The sequence below is a fragment of the Scyliorhinus torazame genome, chromosome 13 (genome assembly GCF_047496885.1).
Source record: "Scyliorhinus torazame isolate Kashiwa2021f chromosome 13, sScyTor2.1, whole genome shotgun sequence".
Taxonomy (NCBI): domain Eukaryota; kingdom Metazoa; phylum Chordata; class Chondrichthyes; order Carcharhiniformes; family Scyliorhinidae; genus Scyliorhinus; species Scyliorhinus torazame.
This window is the reverse complement of record NC_092719.1, coordinates 111864980-111885947: the sequence shown is the minus strand read 5'-3', so window position 1 is coordinate 111885947 and position 20968 is coordinate 111864980. Positions and strand designations below refer to the sequence as shown.

At 47.0% G+C, this 20968-nt stretch overlaps 1 protein-coding gene across 1 annotated transcript in view; it reads right to left on the bottom strand.

Moving 5' to 3' along the window:
• The window catches only part of LOC140388235 (protein SSUH2 homolog), a 70421-nt gene that overhangs the window by 25471 nt on the left and 23982 nt on the right, over nt 1-20968 (bottom strand). Inside the window, exons 5-9 of the mRNA XM_072472058.1 lie at nt 18025-18085; nt 13895-14019; nt 8054-8116; nt 5033-5115; nt 3998-4090 (exon numbers count right to left, since the gene is read on the bottom strand). Coding sequence (XP_072328159.1) covers nt 3998-4090; nt 5033-5115; nt 8054-8116; nt 13895-14019; nt 18025-18085 — 425 coding nt within the window. The remainder of the gene's footprint in view (nt 1-3997; nt 4091-5032; nt 5116-8053; nt 8117-13894; nt 14020-18024; nt 18086-20968) is intronic.

The window sequence follows — 20968 nt, the reverse complement described above, 5'->3', positions numbered from 1 at the left end:
CATCCGGTACACGCAGCTCGATGCGTACCCCCTCCCCCGCATATCTGACATGGTCAATCAGATTGCGCAGTATCAAGTCTTCTCCACGGTTGACTTGAAGTCCACGTACCACCAGCTCCCTATCCGCCCGGAGGACCGCCAATACACTGCCTTCGAGGCAGATGGCCGCCTCTACCACTTCCTCAGGGTCCCCTTTGGCGTCACCAATGGGGTCTCAGTCTTCCAAAGAGAAATGGACCGAATGGTTGACCAGTACGGGCTGCGGGCCACGTTCCCGTACTTAGACAGTGTCACCATCTGCGGCCATGACCAGCAGGACCATGACAAAAACCTCCGGCACTTCCTCCACACCGCTAAACTCAAGAACCTCACCAAAATAGAGAAAGATGCGTCTTCCGCACAACCCGCCTAGCCATCCTCGGCTACGTCATGGAGCACGGAGTCCTAGGGCCCAACCCCGACCTGGTACTCCCCCTCCCCCAAAGCCCTGAAGAGATGCCTGGGGTTCTTCTCGTACTACGCCCAGTGGGTCCCCAATTATGCGGACAAAGCCCGTCCATGGATCAAATCCACCGTTTTTCCCCTGACGGCTGAGGCCCGACTGGCCTTCAACCGCATCAAAGCAGATATTGCCAAAGCCGCGATGCACGCTGTGGACGTGTCCATCCCATTCCAGGTGGAGAGCGATGCGTCTGACTTTGCTCTGGCCGCTACACTCAACCAGGCGGGCAGGCCCGTGGCTTTCTTCTCCCGTACCCTCCAAGCCTCCGAAATTCGACACTCCTCCGTCGAAAAGCAAGCCCAAGCCATCATAGAAGCTGTGAGACATTGGAGGCATTATCTGGCCAGCAGGCGATTCACTCTCCTCACTGATCAATGGTCGGTGGCCTTCATGTTCAATAACACACAGCGGGGCAAGATCAAGAATGACAAGATTCTGAGGTGGAGGATCGAGCTTTCCACCTATAGCTATGATATCTTGTATCGCCCGGGGAAGCTCAATGAGCCCCCAGATGCCCTATCCTGCAGTACATAGCTATAGGTGTCAGAGGCCAGGAGGCTTGCTGTTTAGTGTATTAAAGCCTCAGTTACATTCATCACTCGTCGTGTGCTTATTGAAGGCATATCCGGCCCCGAACTCACCACTGGTGGTGTTTGCTACTCCTCTAATCACAGATTGTTTCTCGCACACATTTTCTGCTGTCAGGAGGTGATTGGAGGAGCAGCTCTCTCCTGATTATTCCATTCAAACTCGCCTGTTCGACCAGCATTTGAAAACTGCCTTTGGGGGCCGCATAGAACATAGAACATAGAAAATACAGCACAGAACAGGCCCTTCGGCCCACGATGTTGTGCCGAACCTTTGTCCTAGATTAATCATAGATTATCATTGAATCTACAGTGCAGAAGGAGGCCATTCGGCCCCCTGAGTCTGCACCAGCTCTTGGAAAGAGCACCCGACCCAAACTCAACACCTCCACCCAACACCAAGGGCAATTTGGACATTAAGGGCAATTTATCATTGGCCAATTCACCTAACCCGCACATCTTTGGACTGTGGGAGGAAACCGGAGCACCCGGAGGAAACCCACGCAGACACGGGGAGGACGTGCAGACTCCGCACAGACAATGACCCAAGCCGGAATCGAACCTGGGACCATGGATCTGTGAAGCAATTGTGCTATCCACAATGCTACCGTGCTGCCCTTAAGAACAAATAAATCTACACTATATCATTTTCCCATAATCCATGTACCTATCCAACAGCTGCTTGAAGGTCACTAATGTTTCCGACTCAACTACTTCCACAGGCAGTGCATTCCATGCCCCCACTACTCTCTGGGTAAAGAACCTACCTCTGATATCCCTCCTATATCTTCCACCTTTCACCTTAAATTTATGTCCCCTTGTAATGGTGTGTTCCACCTGGGGAAAAAGTCTCTGACTGTCTACTCTATCTATTCCCCTGATCATCTTATAAACCTCTATCAAGTCGCCCCTCATCCTTCTCCGCTCTAATGAGAAAAGGCCTAGCACCCTCAACCTTTCCTCGTAAGACCTACTCTCCATTCCAGGCAACATCCTGGTAAATCTTCTTTGCACCTTTTCCAGAGCTTCCACATCCTTCCTAAAATGAGGCGACCAGAACTGTACACAGTACTCCAAATGTGGCCTTACCAAAGTTTTGTACAGCTGCATCATCACCTCACGGCTCTTAAATTCAATCCCTCTGTTAATGAACGCGAGCACACCATAGGCCTTCTTCACAGCTCTATCCACTTGAGTGGCAACTTTCAAAGATGTATGAACATACTAAGAATGTCAAACTCTCAGTCAGGAGTTATTACTTTGGACACAGAAAACATTTGGGAGAAAAATTCAACTTTATTCTTAATTCCGTTGAATTGGGAGGTCGCATGGTCAGGCTCAACTTGCCGGTAGAAAACTATTGGGCTCTCAATCGCTCCTCTGACAAAGGATATTTTAGTCCATGATCAAATGTGAATACATGTACAGCATTGGATTAAAATCAGACCCACTTCTTCAGAAAAAACTCCAGATACTATTGGGTGTGGAAGGAAGTGCGGTTAATAAATAATTCACCCATTGGTTTATTTTCAGAGTACATTGGAAAAACAAACTCAGCTGGAAGAAAAAGTTTCAAAATTGAGAAAAATACATTTTCAATAAATGATTTTTTACAATCTCTCAGTGTAAACACATGATAGAATTCATAGAATTTACAGTGCAGAAGATGTTACTGTCACTCCTCACACTATGAGCACGGTTCGCTTTGTGAAGTAAAATAGTGCATTTGATTGTGGTCAGATTTGAAACTTAAATCAAAAAGACTATTAAAATTCAGTGGCGAGCTGGTTTTCAATTAATTTGGAAAAGCAAAGGAACTCAAAGGTCTGCGGCAAAAGCTTTTTGGCTGCTGAGTCAAGCTTAGAAATCGTGCAATTGTGCACACACAGACGAACACATTCTAAAATCTGGTAACTACCTTCAGTTGATCGCATTTTGAGAAACAAATCAACCTCAAGCTGAGGCTTTGAACATAGGTTTTTAACACAGGCCCATATGTACAAACCTCAATCATAGAACTCAAAAGACACAGGAGGCAAGTTTAATTTTAAATGTTCTCATAGAAATTTAACTTTTAATCCATGCTCAGGTATGGAGGTAAAATGGTACACATCAATATTTGCATGAAGTATTTTGTGTGATTTTATTGCTTTCCTTTTGCATTTTTATTAATGGTAGCTTCTGCTAACTGGGCAATAAGGATTCTCCAGAGAGTAAATTTAACAGGTTTTTGATAGAGTAGAGAGGGAAAAACTGTTTCTACTGACAGGAAGACATGGAGCTAAGATAATTGGTAAACAAACCCGGAGTGTGGGTAAAGGTTTTTTTTAGAGCGATTATTTTAGTGATTTACTATGACCTGGAATTTGCAGTCAATAACTTCCATAAGGCAATTGGAATCTGAACAATCTGCAGGACTATGGGGGAAGCTCAGGGAGTGGGGAGGACTATGGGGGAAACTCTGGGAGGGCAGGGGTGACTGTGGGATAAACTCAGGGTGGGTGGGGGGGACTATGGGGGAAACTCTGGGAGGGCGGGGGTGACTGTGGGATAAGCTCAGTGAGGGTGGGGGGACTATGGGAGAAGCTCAGGGAGGGTGGGGGGGAGGGACTATGGGAGAAGTTCAGGGAGGGAGGGGGTGACTCTGGGATCAGGTCTGGGAGAAAGAGGGTGACTGGGATAAGCTCAGGGAGGGCGGGGACTATGGGGTAAGCTAAGGGAGGGCAGGGATCGGGGGTACGATTAACTGGATAGCTCTTTCAAAAGCAGAATGGTCTCCTTCTGTGCTGCAAGATTTATGATTAGTTTTTTTTCAGTAAGTCTTTGGCCGCACATTGGACAAGCCTGCTTTAATACCTCCAGATAAGGACAATAGGTACGCATTATACTGTATAAACCTGGTACTTACCATTTTACTGTCAGTTGAATGTAGAATAGCAACTGGCCACTGGTTTTGCAGATATGGCAAGTCCGAGTGCCTCGGCCTAGGCAAGGGCCGCACCTAAGCATAATATGACACTGATGTTACCTGGAGCAAACACAATTCTTTCTCCAAACATTTGATAATCAGGATGTTATCTATTAAACAAGCTGCGCTGCATCTATACATAGTACTTGATGTGCTTTGGGACCAATAGGCCTTGTTTATTTCCTGGGGCTAGATTTTGGAAGAACCAGCAGTAAATGGCCGACAACAGTTGCACAAAATCCAATTGTTAACGTTAAATGTTAACATGTCCCTGAGCGAGACTGGTGCACAGCAGGCAGATTCATGGTGCTACACACAGGAGATTATTTGGCCCATCAGATAAGAATACTGGCTCTTACAAAGAGCTATCTAATTAGACCCACTCCCTGCTCTTTCCTCAGTGCCCTTCATATACATTGTTTTAAGAATACTGGAACCGGAGGAGACCATTCAGTCACTCAAGCTTGCTCCACTATTTAATCAGATCACAGTTGATTTGTATCTGAATTCCATTTACCCACCAATTTTCATAACCCTTCTGCTTTTTGGGGCAGGGAGTTTCAGATTTTCACTATCATTTGGCTGATGCTATGTTTTCTGACCTTTAACCTAGCTCCAATTTTAAGATTTTGTCCCAGCTGGCTGGTAATGGTTGGCTGAGTTCTCAGTTACTGCTCGAGGGCAAGCCCAGAGCAGTGTGATTGGATGAGCTGCTCAACAGTGAGTGCCATCGCACACACGTCCTGTTTCCTCCCCAAATCCACAAAGCAGTATTTTCCACAGATCTCACTGGATTGTGATATTATGTGGGGTAGGGACCCTGCCCGAACCTTCTCTTTAAGCCGGAGATTCTGCAGCCAATGGTACCAGGCCCTTCTGCCCACACTGCAAACCACTTTCACAAAATGACTCCTTTGTTCAGTTGGTCAGAAAGCAAAGGTTGAACGGAATTCATGTGGCACTGTTTGTATTTACCTTCTCATTCCTCTCCCTCCACACTGGATGCACCTCTTATTTCCGTGTACTATCCCTCGACTTCCACACGACAGGCATTTTAGCTGCATTCAAAATAAAACACTTGTGCTCGACAAGTCCATCAAAATCATTTACCTGACAGAGCGCCCCCCCCCCAAAGTTATCCAGAGAATGGATGTGGCTCAATACACCCCTACTCAACAATCAACTCACTCTCAGGCTGCACAGCAAAGTACAGGCCCCAGCCCGTATTCTCAGTCTGCAGTGGAGGGATGGGGGGCAGGAGGGCAGGGTGGAGAAGGGGCCTGGGGTGGGGATATTGGTCATTTTAACCGAACCTGCCTATCAGAAAACTGAAACCAATGAGTTGAATTTTGTGAAGAGTAATACTGAACAGCCCACCCAACCCTGTTGGTGCCCTGCCTGGCGAATGTGGTTAAAATGACCCCAGGTCGATGTAAAAGCACCATGGCACAATTTGAGAAACACAGTGGTTAGCACTGCTGCCTCACTGCACAAGGAACCCGAGTTAGATTCCAGCCTTGGGTGAATGTGTGGAATCTGCACATTCTCCCCGTGTCTGCGTGGGTTTCCTCCGGGTGCTCCAGTTTCCTCCCATAGTCCAAAGATGTGCAGGTTAGGTGGATTGGCCTTGATCAATGTGTGGGGAGTGAAGGACAAATGTGAGCGGTGCCAGAGGGGCCCGGCCAACCACACCCACATGTTCTGGGCTTGTCCCAAACTTGCTGGGTTCTGGGTAGCCTTTTCCGAGGCAATGTCCAGTGAAGCCATGCCCGATAGTGGCAGTCTTCGGGGTATCGGAACAGCCAGAGTTACACAAGGGGAAGGGGGCCAACGCCCTTGCTTTCGCTTCCCTAATCGCACGCCGGAGAATCCTGCTCGGCTGGCGATCAGCAACACCACCCACAGCTGCAGACTGGCTTGCTGACCTTTTGGAAATTCTCCACCTGGAGAAGATTAAGTACGCCATCCGAGGGTCGGAGGAAGACTTCCTGGATACCTGGGAGCAGTTTGTCGGCCTGTTCCAAAACCTGTTTGAGGCCGGCAACGGGGGGGGGGGGGGGGGGGGGGGGCAAACTTGACGGGCCGAATGGCCTCCTCCTGCACTGTAGGCATTCTACAGATATTTATCCTTCAGCCAAGATCACAAAAATTGGTGATCACATTGCTGTTTCTGGGATCTTGCTGTGCATGAATGTGCTACTGGGTTCCTGACAGACAACATTTTAAAAACTGGCTGTAAAGTGCTTTGAGATAATCCGAGGTCATGAGCTGCCTTATGAATTTACATGTGAGCTGCTTTTAAAGTCCAGCTTTATCCAATATTGAATCCCCCACTCATATATTTATATCTCCCCATCAGGAACTTGGCTCTGCATACTGCGTGTATCCAATGTCTGCCAAGCCCCCCTCTACACCTACCAGTTAGTACTCTCATTTACTTTTCAAATCACTCTCCATTTGTCAAACACTTATGTTACAACAGAAATACTCTTAAGAAGTTGGATCTTCGATGCAAGTGAAATTCCACATTGATCAAAATAACTTGTTGTTTTCATTCCCAGAATGCAGCTGTGTTAGCCCGCCACATGAGTGCTGTTAAGGGTTAACAGCTGCAGGACTGAGGCATATGTAGCCAGACTGGCCAAGGACAGAAGATTTCATTCCCTAAAGGATATTAGCTCACGAGTTGGGTCGTCACGACAGTTCACATCGTCACAGTCTTACACTGACACCAGCTTTTGATCTCCAGAATTGTTAAAATGAATTTAAAATCCCAAACTGCGACAGTAAGATTAGAACTTCTGTGCTGACTGGATTATTAGCTCAAAACTCTGGAATACCAGCCCAGTTGCATAACCACTACACTTCAAGTCTTGGACTACGCCAATAGCTTGGACAAGCCCATAATAGAGAAAGCTTGTTCCCCACACAAAGCCTGAAATGCCTTTCCCAGTGAGGTGTTGAGATATTGTAATGAATGTAAGAAATGGTTATGTTTTATATTTGTTTCAGTTCATGTTATTTAAAAAAACCTGGTTCAAAATGAATATAGCCAGTATGTCTGCGGAAGCTGTGTTAAGGTGTCATAAAAGTGAGGTAATCCTTGATTTTGCAGGGAGAGTGTTCTGCTAACTAAATCATGGGACATCTTGTTTGAGGAGACAGAAGAATGCCTTAAGCTTTGGATACAGATGATGTAATTAAGGGGAGGAGCCAGGTCTGTCTGTAGTTTCAGATTGCCATAGGATTTTAATTTGACAAGAAGTGTCTTTCGGTTTGCTCCTGAAATGTTTTCTCCAAGGGCTCTGCATAGAGAAAAGCAAGTAAACCTGACTGATGACTTTATTTATAAGTGGTATTTGAACTATATTGGTTTGCTTAATTAGAATATACAGTAGCAAGTACAGGGAATAAGTTAAAGTTTTTTGCTTTTACTTAAGAACTGTTCTAACTGTTAACTGTAAAGCTATTTTTTGTTGCTAATGTGTTTAATTATGTGCTTAAATTAAAGGTTGTTTTAACATAAAAGATACCTATGGTTAGTGTTAACACTCTTGCGGTGCAGTAACATTTCCTCACATTTTTACAAATTGAAAATAGTTGGGTTCTCATTTAGGATCCTGACAAAATGAAATGTGCCAGATTTAGTTAATCTGAACAAGGGTGGCTTCAACCCATCTCTGAGCTACAGAGGGTGGGGGGTTGTGGTGAGGATCGGGGTAATTTCCAAGTAATCCTAATCATACATTGTCATCCATCAGCTCCCTGCTGGTAGGATGACAGAATTGAGCTAGTTTGTGAGGCCACTGCAGCCAAATAGTCTGCTCACAGCTAAACAGGTAAACTTCAAGGTGCTGGCACCAGTAGAACTGTAGCCCGACCCCAGAATTAGAACCTTCAGATGTGATGGGGAGAAAAGGAATAAAGAATTTTGAAGATAGTCAGTGCTATCACACAGGCATGCTGCAGGATTAAACCATACAATCCATGACCCACCTTTCCTTTTCCACTGCAGTGTGAACACCGATATTTCCCTCTGCCCTTGCACTTGTGGCAACGCTGAAACAAAACATAATTAATCGAATTAACCTAATCTCACAGAGAGCAAATCTCCACAAACCCAACTTCAACTTTATTCTCATTCTTTGATGAGTCAGTTCCCCTATTCAGGGTTGATTAAAACTGCACAGTCCGGACCAGAACTGGGCAGATTGGATATCTGGACCTAAAATGGTCAGGCAGGACAGTCTGGGCCAGAGCTGGACCAGAACAGGATAGTATAAGGAACTTCTTACTTCCTTGTCTCTTTCGTGTTTCTCTTTTTACCCCCTGCAACATTGCAGTTTTGCTTTACAACCTGCAGACTCTGATTAAACAGAAAACAGCCCTGGTCTGTTGCTCTGTGGCATAGTGGTGATGTCATTCTGATGGACTTGGCAAGCAGCCAATGGGTGTCTCTGAGAATGTGGGACATCTTCTGTTCTCATTTGTGATTGGATGAGCTTGTCAGGGTGTTGCTGGAAGATTCTGGAAAATCCAGGCCAGTTCCATTTTTGTTCTCAGTTCTGTGAAGTCCTAGGAAGCAGCACACAAAGAACAAAGAACAAAGAAATGTACAGCACAGGAACAGGCCCTTCGGCCCTCCAAGCCCGTGCCGACCATGCTGCCCGACTAAACTACAATCTTCTACACTTCCTGGGTCCGTATCCCTCTATTCCCATCCTATTCATGTATTTGTCAAGATGCCCCTTAAATGTCACTATCGTCCCTGCTTCCACCACCTCCTCCGGTAGCGAGTTCCAGGCACCCACTACCCTCTGCGTAAAAAACTTGCCTCGTACATCTACTCTAAACCTTGCCCCTCTCACCTTAAACCTATGCCCCCTAGTAATTGACCCCTCTACCCTGGGGAAAAGCCTCTGACTATCCACTCTGTCTATGCCCCTCATAATTTTGTATACCTTTATCAGGTCTCCCCTCAACCTCCTTTGTTCCAGTGAGAACAAACCGAGTTTATTCAACCGCTCCTCATAGCTAATGCCCTCCATACCAGGCAACATTCTGGTAAATCTCTTCTGCACCCTCTCTAAAGCCTCCACATCCTTCTGGTAGTGTGGCGACCAGAATTGAACACTATACTCCAAGTGTGGCCTAATTAAGGTTCTATACAGCTGCAACATGACTTGCCAATTCTTATACTCAATGCCCCGGCCAATGAAGGCAAGCATGCCGTATGCCTTCTTGACTACCTTCTCCACCTGTGTTGCCCCTTTCAGTGACCTGTGGACCTGTACTCCTAGATCTCTTTGACTTTCAATACTCTTGAGGGTTCTACCATTCACCGTATATTCCCTACCTGCATTAGACCTTCCAAAATGCATTACCTCACATTTGTCCGGATTAAACTCCATCTGCCATCTCTCCGCCCAAGTCTCCAAACAATCTAAATCCTGCTGTATCCTCCGACAGTCCTCATCGCTATCCGCAATTCCACCAACCTTTGTGTCGTCTGCAAACTTACTAATCAGACCAGTTACATTTTCCTCCAAATCATTTATATATACTACAAAGAGCAAAGGCCCCAGCACTGATCCCTGTGGAACACCACTGGTCACAGCCCTCCAATTAGAAAAGCATCCTTCCATTGCTACTCTCTGCCTTCTATGGCCTAGCCAGTTCTGTATCCACCTTGCCAGCTCACCCCTGATCCCGTGTGACCTCACCTTCTGTACTAGTCTACCATGAGGGACCTTGTCAAAGGCCTTACTGAAGTCCATATAGACAACATCCACTGCCCTACCTGCATCAATCACCTTAGTGACCTCCTCGAAAAACTCTATCAAGTTAGTGAGACACGACCTCCCCTTCACAAAACCGTGCTGCCTCTCACTAATACGTCCATTTGCTTCCAAATGGGAGTAGATCCTGTCTCGAAGAATTCTCTCCAGTAATTTCCCTACCACTGAAGTAAGGCTCACCGGCCTGTAGTTCCCGGGATTATCCTTGCTACCCTTCTTAAACAGAGGAACAACATTGGCTATTCTCCAGTCCTCCGGGACATCCCCCGAAGACAGCGAGGATCCAAAGATTTCAATCAAAGCCTCAGCAATTTCCTCTCCAGCCTTCTTCAGTATTCTGGGGTAGATCCCATCAGGCCCTGGGGACTTATCTACCTGAATATTTTTCAAGAAGTCCAACACCTCTTCTTTTTGGATCTCAATGTGACCCCAGGCTATCTACACACCCTTCTCCAGACTCAACATCTACCAATTCCTTCTCTTTGGTGAATACTGATGCAAAGTATTCATTTAGTACCTCGCCCATTTCCTCTGGCTCCACACATAGATTCCCTTGCCTATCCTTCAGTGGGCCAACCCTTTCCCTGGCTACCCTTTTGCTTTTTATGTACGTGTAAAAAGCCTTGGGATTTTCCTTAACCCTATTTGCCAATGACTTTTCGTGACCCCTTCTAGCCCTCCTGACTCCTTGCTTAAGTTCCTTCCTACTTTCCTTATATTCCACGCAGGCTTCGTCTGTTCCCAGCCTTTTAGCCCTGATAAATGCCTCCTTTTTCTTTTTGACGAGGCCTACAATATCTCTCGTCATCCAAGGTTCCCGAAAATTGCCGTATTTATCCTTCTTCCTCACAGGAACATGCCGGTCCTGAATTCCTTTCAACTGCCACTTGAAAGCCTCCCACAAGTCAGATGTTGATTTGCCCTCAAACATCCGCCCCCAATCTATGTTCTTCAGTTCCCGCCTAATATTGTTATAATTAGCCTTCCCCCAATTTAGCACATTCGTCCTAGGACCACTCTTATCCTTGTCCACCAGTAGTTTAAAACTTACTGAATTGTGGTCACTGTTACCGAAATGCTCCCCTACTGAAACATCTACCACCTGGCCGGGCTCATTCCCCAATACCAGGTCCAGTACCGCCCCTTCCCTAGTTGGACTGTCTACATATTGTTTTAAGAAGCCCTCCTGGATGCTGCTTACAAACTCCGCCCCGTCTAAGCCCCTGGCACTAAGTGAGTCCCAGTCAATATTGGGGAAGTTGAAGTCTCCCATCACCATAACACTGTTGTTTTTACTCTTTTCCAAAATCTGTCTACCTATCTGCTCCTCTATCTCCCGCTGGCTGTTGGGAGGCCTGTAGTAAACCCCCAACATTGTGACTGCACCCTTCTTATTCCTGATCTCTACCCATATAGCCTCACTGCCCTCGGAGGTGTCCTCTCGCAGTACAGCTGTGATATTCTCCCGAACCAGTAGCGCAACTCCGCCTCCCCTTTTACATCCCCCTCTATCCCGCCTGAAACATCTAAATCCTGGAACGTTTAGCTGCCAATCCTGCCCTTCCCTCAACCAGGTCTCTGTAATGGCAACAATATCATAGTTCCAAGTACTAATCCAAGCTCTAAGTTCATCTGCCTTACCCGTAATACTTCTTGCATTAAAACATACGCACTTCAGGCCACCAGACCCGCTGTGTTCAGCAACTTCTCCCTGTCTGCGCTGCCTCAGAGCCACACTGTCCCTATTCCCTAGTTCTCCCTCAATGCTCTCACCTAGAGCCACACTGTCCCTATTCCCTAGTTCTCCCTCAATGCTCTCACCTAGAGCCACACTGTCCCTATTCCCTAGTTCTCCCTCAATGCTCTCACCTAGAGCCACACTGTCCCTATTCCCTAGTTCTCCCTCAATGCTCTCACCTAGAGCCACACTGTCCCTATTCCCTAGTTCTCCCTCAATGCTCTCACCTAGAGCCACACTGTCCCTATTCCCTAGTTCTCCCTCAATGCTCTCACCTAGAGCCACACTGTCCCTATTCCCTAGTTCTCCCTCAATGCTCTCACCTAGAGCCACACTGTCCCTATTCCCTAGTTCTCCCTCAATGCTCTCACCTAGAGCCACACTGTCCCTATTCCCTAGTTCTCCCTCAATGCTCTCACCTAGAGCCACACTGTCCCTATTCCCTAGTTCTCCCTCAATGCTCTCACCTAGAGCCACACTGTCCCTATTCCCTAGTTCTCCCTCAATGCTCTCACCCAGAGCCACACTGTCCCTATTCCCTAGTTCTCCCTCAATGCTCTCACCTGCTTGGGGAAGTAACGTCTGCCTTAAATGTCTCCAGCCAGGTTGTTGAATTGGTGAAAGTGTAAAAACTCGGTTTGAAAGGCCTGAGATTTAAATGCCACCAGCTAGCTATGAAACATAGAAAATAGGAGTAGGAGAAGCCTATCAGAGGAGCTGTGTGCAAGTGGGCATTACTATCCTGATTAAGAACTGTGAAGCCGGTGCTACAAATCCTCTCTCCTCTGTTGGATTCTTCCTGAGGGTTCAGAACAAGGCCCACTTAAAACCCTTATGCTCAGAATAATAATACTAATAAGTATAATAATCTTTATTGGTGTCACAAGTAGGCTTACATTAACACTGCAATGAAGTTACTGTGACAATCCCCTAGTCGCCACACTCCAGCGCCTGTTCGAGTACACAGAGGGAGAATTCAGAATGTGCAAATTACCGAACAAGCACGTCTTTTGCGACTGTAGTTTTAATTCAGTGAGGCTGATAGTTCATCTGGTGGCCGCAGGCTAGAATAGCACAGACCTCAGAGGGAGAATTCTCAGTGTGATGACCCTGATTGTTAAAAGTGAAAGTGACTTTTCAGAGGGACTCCTACAGCTTGCAGGTTCTGGTTGAAGACCACCATTAGAAGATTTGTTTTATAATTAGATTTTCCAATTCACCTATCCTGCACATCTTTTGGGTTGTGGGGCGAGACCCACACAGCCACAGGGAGACTGTGCAAATTTCAAACGGACGGTGGCACAGGGCTAGGATTGAACTCGGGTCCTCGGTCCCGTGAGGCAGCAGTGTTAACCACCCTAAATCATACCTCTTAATCCCGGTTATTTTTGGACCCACCCCCCGTGTGTCTGTCCTGTGTGTGTCTGGGTAGAGTTTTGGGAATAGTTAGACGAGTAGACCACTGCTCCATTATTTTGAGTAAATGTTCATTTTTTATTCTTGTTATAAATAAACAGTTTTTTAATGTTTTACTCATCGATCTGGTGCCTGTAGCTCATTGGAGCAGTCAAGGGTTAAAGATCTCAGGAAAATACACAAAGTGCTGGTTAATTCACTTATGTTGGGTCGGTGGGGCTGGAGTTGACAGTGCACTTCCCCAGGGTGTCATAACAATAGTCTGGATCAGAACTGGATAGTGTGGACTAGAACTGGACAAAGGAGGACTGGGCAGACTGGGTAGCCTGGTCCTGGACTGGGCAACCCGGTTCCAGACTGGACAGCCCAGTCCCTGATTGGGTAGCCTGGTCCAGGACTGGGCAGACTGGACCAGAGCTGGACAGACTGGTGTAGAACTAGAGACTGAAAAGGTTTGGGATCAGTTGAATAATATAATCTACCATAGTATAAAGATAACTTTAATACAAAGTATACTGTATCTACAGTAAAGTCATTACAAAATAGTGAAGGAGAAATTTGAATAAGATGGAAGAGAACCAAATACATCAGGATAGGATAGATTCTGACAGGCTGTAGTAAAACTGGACTAGATTAGGTTAAAATGGGGCAAACAAGAGCACTTAGGTTATACTGGATTAGGATAGAATAGGTGGGGAGGAGGACACCCCGAGTGTAAAAAAATAACTTTCTAATATAAATTATTTCTTTAATATTTGTGATTCACATTTATCACTGTAATCTTGGTGTTTGTTTTGACATCACAGTGAGAAAAGTGATAATCCCAGAAGGACTATTGATTGCCTGGATTTACTGGCAATCTTTGGGCAAATCTGCAACAATTACCTTGACTGCTGCCGTGTGAGGAACCGGAACTTTCTTTATAGAATCCTGAAACATTGGTGGTATCTCAACAACGACATCCCAGGGAAGGGGAGGAGATCCACAGGCGACACTGTCGACAGGCTGACCTGCAAAGGAAACATTTTACAACTCTTAATCACATGTCAAAATCAAGCAAATGTGTGAGGTAAATCATTCATAAAATGGCTCAGGGTCTCTTTATCTCCACCTGCCCCATTTCGTCTGGGCCTACAGCATCAGTCTGGGCACATTGGTAGCAATGTTACCTCAGAATGAAGGATGTTCTTGTTTTAGAGGGAGTGCAGTGAAGGTTTACCAGATTGACTCTGGGATGGCGGGATGCATGTATGGGGAGAGATTGAGTCGATTAGGATTAAATTCGTTGGACTTCAGGAGAATGAGGGGGAATCTCAAAAACCTATAAAATTCTAACAGGACTAGGCAGGGTAGATGCAAGAAGGATGTTCCCGATGTTGGGGGTGTCCAGAACCAGGGGTCACAGCTTGAGGATACGGGTAGACCATTTAGGACAGAGATCAGGAAACATTTCTCCACCCAGAGAGCTTGTGGAATTCATTACCACAAGAAATAGCTGAGGCCAAAACATTGTATGTTTTCAAGAAGTAGTTAGATATAGCACTTAGGGCAAAGGGGATCAAAGGATATGGGTGGGGAAAGCGGGATTAGTCAATTGTATTGGATGATCAGCCATGATTATAATGAATAGCAGAGCAGGCTCGAAGGGCCGAATGGCATCCTCCTATTTTCTATGTTTCAATGAATATGTTGAAGCTTGTGTGCACAATCTAAGCCAACAGCTTTCAGTACTGCAGGAGTGCTGCATTGTCTTTTGGTGATGCATTGCATTGAGGCTATCTTAGGCGGAGTTTAGGCCTGGCTGTGGGAGCATCCCTCCCTGTGTCCCAACTAGAATGCCTGCCTAAATCATCCGCCACCTCCTTCCCACCCTCCAGACAGGGGTAATCCTGTTCCCACCTGTAGGCCAAACAATGCTTTCTGACAATTGGAGGCAGGACACTGGCATCCAGTTGAATAGAAAGAAAATCAATTTAAAACAATACCGATAATAATTTAACATGTATCAAAATACATTTTTTTTTAAATTTGAATTTATTTATTTTTAAGTATTTCTATTCCACATTTTCAATACTTTCACATTTAAAAACAATAACAAACCCAGCCCCCATATTAAACCCCGCCCCCACCCATACCACCCCCCCGTGCATCCATCCTCCCCAGTTCAAATCCATGATTTCCCCGATCTGCTTCCCCTCAATCCTGCCCCCAACCTAAAATGCTGCCAAAACTGCCTCCAAATCTGTGGTGTGGTCACCATCACGGGACTCACTGAAAACCTCCCTGGGGCCAACGGGAGCGGCACCATTGCCAGCGCCTGCAACCCCGACTCGCTGGGTGTGATCCTCCGGAAAGATTTCTAAGTGTGGTAGCGAGCGGGAATTGTTGTGAGCTTCCCAGCGCTCGGCCCCGCGAGGCTGGCAAACGCTAGACAACGATAATTGGTCCACTTAATGAGACCCCACGGGCTTCTTGCCGCAAATGAAGGCTCACCAACTGATTCACCAGGAACGCGCTCGCCAGCTCCCCGATAACAAGGTCGGAGCAACTGCGCTGAGGACCCGGGTTCGAATCCCAACCCCGGGTCACTGTCCGTGTAGAGTTTGCACGTTCTCCTCGTGTCTGCGTGGGTCTCACCCCCACAACCCAAAGATGTGCAGGATAGGTGGATTGGCCACGCTAAATTGCCCCTTAATTGGAAATAAATAATTGGGTACTCCAAATTGTTTTTTAAAAACAGAAGGTCGGTGCACCATTTAAGCAGCACTTGCTTAGCCAACCCCAGTTAGCTCGCAATAATGGCGCCGAGGAGGGATGTCCTGTTCCCCCGAGGGTTCCAGAACGTCAGCCACAGGGAAGCCTGTGCTGCTTGGGACAAGGGGGAGGTGGCTGTGAGCGGTGAGAGTGTGATCAGGAGGACTGGCCTCCAGTGCGGAAAAAAGTCAACGACCTACATCGGGCAGCACCTGTGAGTAGTCCGAGACCTTTCCACCCCCACCGAGCACTTTCACCAGCCTCCAAATCCCCCCCCCCCCGACCCCCCCCCCCCCACCCCCCCCACCCCCCCACCCCAGCCCTACTATCAAACCCGAACGAAAATCCTGGCTCACTCAACTCTTCCTAAGCCTCTTCTGGTCCTTCACTCTCAGATGGGTCTCATGCAGCATCACCACAACGGCTTTTAAACTCTTCAGATGTGCAAAAACTCACTCTCTTTGCCGCCCCCCCCCCCCCCCCCCCTTAGCCCCCTCATGTTCCACATCACCATTCTGACCGGGGGGGTCTCACACCCCCCGTTCTCCTATCCACCATCACTGTTACACCAGGTCCCACCCATCCGGCCAGGCCCACTCCATCCTTTTTGTTACCATCAACCCGCCCTCCCAGAATCCCCCATCCGCTTCCTCTTGCAAACCCCTCATCCAGTATCGATCCTCCCACCATTCATACCTCCCAGGCCCAGCAACACCTGCTGAACCAGGCTCCAATGACTGCGACCCCTCCCCCACCACACCCCCATTCACTAACCAACCTTTGTTTGCAAGCGCGGTGATAATTTGCGTGAATAATCGCACCTTTAATGTACTGAAACACCCCAAAGCACTTCACAGGGGGGGTAATCAGACAAACTTTGACACAAAGTACATAAGGATTCAGGAGAGGTAAGGTAGGTTTTAAGGTGCATCTTAAATGAGGGAAGAAAGGCGGAGAATTTTAGCGAGGGGCTTTCAGAGAACAAGGTCTAGACAGCTGAAGGCATGGACACGAAAGGTTGAGTGAAGGAAGTGGAGGATGTGTTAGAGGCCAGAATTGGAGGAACCTTCAAATAGCACAATCTGTGTAGTTGCTTTTCAACAGCTCACTGAGGAACACAACACTGTCACCGAGACCCAGCGCTAAAACCAAGAAAGGATCTAACCACCGCCCCTTGACATTCAATGGCTTTACCATCGCTGAATCCCCCACAATCAACATCCTGGGGGGTTACTATTGATCAGAAACTGAACTGGACTAGTCACATGAATACTGTGGCTACCAGGACAGGTCAAAGGCTAGGAATCCTACAGCGAGTAACTCACGTCCTAACCCCGCAAAGCCTGTCCACCATCTACAAGGCACAAGACAGGAGTGTAATGGACCACTCTCCACTTGCCTGGATGAATGCAGCTCCAACAACACTCAAGAAGCTCGACACCATCCAGGACGAAGCAACCCGCTTGATTGCTCCCCCTTCCACAAACATTCAAACCCTCCACCACCGACGAACAGTGGCAGCCATGTGTACTATCTACAAGATGCACTGCAGTAACTCACCAAGGTTCATCAGACAGCACCTTCCAAACCCACAATTAATACCACCTAGAAGGACAAGAGCAGCAGTTACCTGGGAACCCCACCATCTGGAGGTTCCCCTCCAAGTCACTCACCGGCCTGACTTGGAAATATATTGCCGCTTCTTCACTGTCGCTGGGTCAAAATCCTGGAACTCCCTCCCTAACAGCACTGTATATCTACGCCACAAGGACTGCAGCAGTTCAAGACAGCAACTCACTACCACCTTCTGAAGGGCAGCTAGGGATGGGCAATAAATGCTGCCTAACCAGCGATGCCCACATCCTGTAAATGAATAAAGATCTGCAAAGGGTGTGGCACAAATTGGATTGTGGTTGATATTGTTTTCACTGATTTTGGTCGAAATGACTTTGGGAATACTGATCATAGAATTATAGAATCCCCACAGTATAGAAAGAGGCCATTTGGCTCATTGAGTCTGCAGCAACCCCTTGAAAGGCCATCCCACCATGCCCAATCTCCTGCCCTGGAACCTCACCCTAAGGGGCAATTTAGCATGTCCTTTGGACTGTGGGAGGAAACCGCAGCACCTGGAGGAAACCACGGAGACATGGGGAGGAAGTTTGATTCTGGTTTTTAATTTGTCAGTAACATATTATTATTATTTGTAGGTAGTCACTGTGAAAAGTTTAAATTAAAACTTTTGTTAAATACTCTCTTACCACTAAACGGCTCGTGTGTCCATTCAGTTTGCCGGGATTCAATGAAAGTCTCGAGACGATACTGAAAGAGAAAAACAAAATGTAGATATTTAAGGGAGATAATGTTACTGGATTAGTATCCAGAGGCCTAGGCCTATGCTCTGGCGAGATTGGTTCAAATCCTATCCTGGCAGTTGGTGGAATTTCAAATTCAATGAATAAATCTGGAATATAAAGCTAGTCTCAGTAAAACTATCATAGATTGTTGTAAAAGTTCATCTAATTCACTAAGGTCCTTTAGGGAAGGAAATCTACCCTCCTTACCTAGTCTGGCCTACTTGTGGCTCCAGACACACCGCAATCTGGTTGGCTCTTATTTGCAAGCCAGCAAGCCACTCAGTTCAAGGGAAAATAGGGATAGACAACAATTGTTGACCCTGCCAGCAATGCCACATCCAATGAAGGGATAAAGAAAATTGAGAACACGTTGGGCGGGATTCTCCGCTGCCCGACGCGGATATCGTAATCAGCAATCAGGTGGTAGCCCTTCCGACGCCCAAATTGGGGGCGGCGGCAGTTTGACACCGATTTTAGAGTTGCCGCCCCTTCTGAAATGGCGTCAGAGAGGTTTACAGCATGAAAACAGGCCCTTCGTCCACTCAGTTTTTAACCACTAAGCTAGTTACAAATGCCCACATTTGGCCCATATCCCTCTATACCCATAACTATCTAAATGCTTTTTAAAAGACAAAATTGTACCAGCCTCTATTACTGCCTCTGGCAGCTCATTCCAGACACTCACCACCCTCTTATGTGAAAATATTGCCCTTCTGGACCCTTTTGTATCTCTCCCTCCTTACCTTAAACCTTTGCCCTCTAGTTTTAGCTGCACGGCGTTGGCGTGTTTCCCGGATGGGGAAACAGTGGATAGCACTGTTGCCTCCTGGCGCCGAGGTCCCAGGTTCGATCCCGGCTCTGGGTCACCGTCCATGTGGAGTTTGCACATTCTCCCTGTGTTTGCGTGGGTTTCACTCCCACAACCCAAAGATGTGCAGGGTAGGTGGATTGGCCATGCTAAATTGCCCCGTAATTTGGGGGGGGGAAAAAAATTGGGTACTCTAAATTTTTTAAAATAAATAAATAAATAAATAAAAAGAAGGAATTATCATCGAACTAGGAAGCTTTGAGAGCCTTGTTTGGAAACAAAATGGCAGAGGCTGTTGCAGTATCAGAGTCTACCCCGCTAACTGCTGAGATGCTTATAGGCATCTTAGTGGTGGAGCTTCAGAAACTACGCCGGGAGGTCTCAGAGGACCATGAGAAAGGGATTAAGGACGCGATATCCTTGATTCGAGGAGCTTTGGCTAAAGTAGACGAGTTGGTGAAGGTGTACTGTGCGAAACTGAAAGGGGTGGGGGGTAGCTCCCTGGAAGTGGAGGTGGAGATGGCTCGTGTGACAGCCATTAACAAAATATTAAGGACCAAGGTGGACAACTTGGAAAATTGCTCTAGAAGACAGAACTTGAGGGTGGTTGGGTTGCCGGAGGGTCTGGAGGGCCCGAGCCCGACAAAGTTCATGTCGCAGTTATTTTGGAAGATGGTGGGGGAGTGGGACATGGTGACCCCTCCTGAGCTGGATAGAGCCCACAATCGTTAAGGCAGAAGCCCCGTGCAGATGAGCCACCAGGTGCAATCATCATGCACTTCCACACCTTCCAGGATAAAGGGTAAAGGATCATTACGACTGTAGATGGGAAGTCATGCGGTGAGATTTTATCAAGGTGTTGCAATGGACCTGGCCAATGAGGACTGCAGCATTTAACAAGGCCAAGGCAAAGTTCACAAGCTGTTGAGAATGCTTTGTATTCTTCATAATCACATTGGCTTGGCAATCACTTGCTGACTCAATTGTAGTTGTGCATGTCAACAGGATGTTATCAGTGATTTAGCTGCCTTGTTCTTTTAGTTAAAGGCTTTAGATAAAGAGTTCAGCTATGTATCGTAATAAGATTCGATTTGGTGTGGTTTGCCTCCGCGCACCTCTGTGTTACTTACGAAAATAGAGACTATTACTTGACTCCAGAGGAAGCTGAAGCCTTTGTGCAAAGAAATGGACTGGGGTTGAGATAATTGTGTTTTGTGTTGGTTGGGTGATGCTTGTATGGAGGCGGTGGGCGATTTCTTTTGTTTGATGGTGTGTTTATTGGGCGGGTTTGTAGCTTTTTATGTGAAATTTTATTTTGGGGGTTGGAGGGAGAGGTGTTGTTTATTCTTCATGCTTCTCACTTTTTTTCCCCCCTCTCTCTCTTCTGGAACTAATAAAGTTGGACTAAAGTTGGTTGGTGTTTTGGTGTCATGTATATTACTCTGTGTGGGAGCCACCCTGCGAGTTAAAATAATTAATGGAAGGGTACAACTGGGGATATCTGCAGCTCATACCTTTGGGAGGGGTGGTTAAGTATGAGCTTAGGAGTTTTGTTTGCATGTTGGTGGGGTGGGGAAGGTTTTGGTTGCCTGGTCTCTGCTTGCAGGGCTGGTATCTGTGGGAGGAGGGGAGGGTTAGTTTCCCAACGGTGCTGGTGTGATAAGTCCACGGAGGCAGAAGGCCCTTCACCAGAATTCCTTTTATTTACAAAACCAACAGCAGTACGACCAGGTGCATTCCGCTTGCTGTCTACACCGGGAGTGCAGAGGATCTGACACTCCCTGTTATATACACAGAAATGGGTTCCCTGATTGGGCCTCTAATCAGGGAACTCATATTCTAAAATTGGCCAATCTCAAAGGCCTGGCCTAAGTCATTACACCCCTCCTCCCCCCCAAAGTCCAAGGAGCCCCCGTGGTCTTTGTTTCTGCGCCGGGTCCGGATCCTCCACTTCGGCCTCCGATGTGGGGAGGGGGGTATAACGGGTAGGCGTCAGTCTTTCCCGTTGTGAGCGCCTGAGGGGCGGTTTACCCCCTTCCT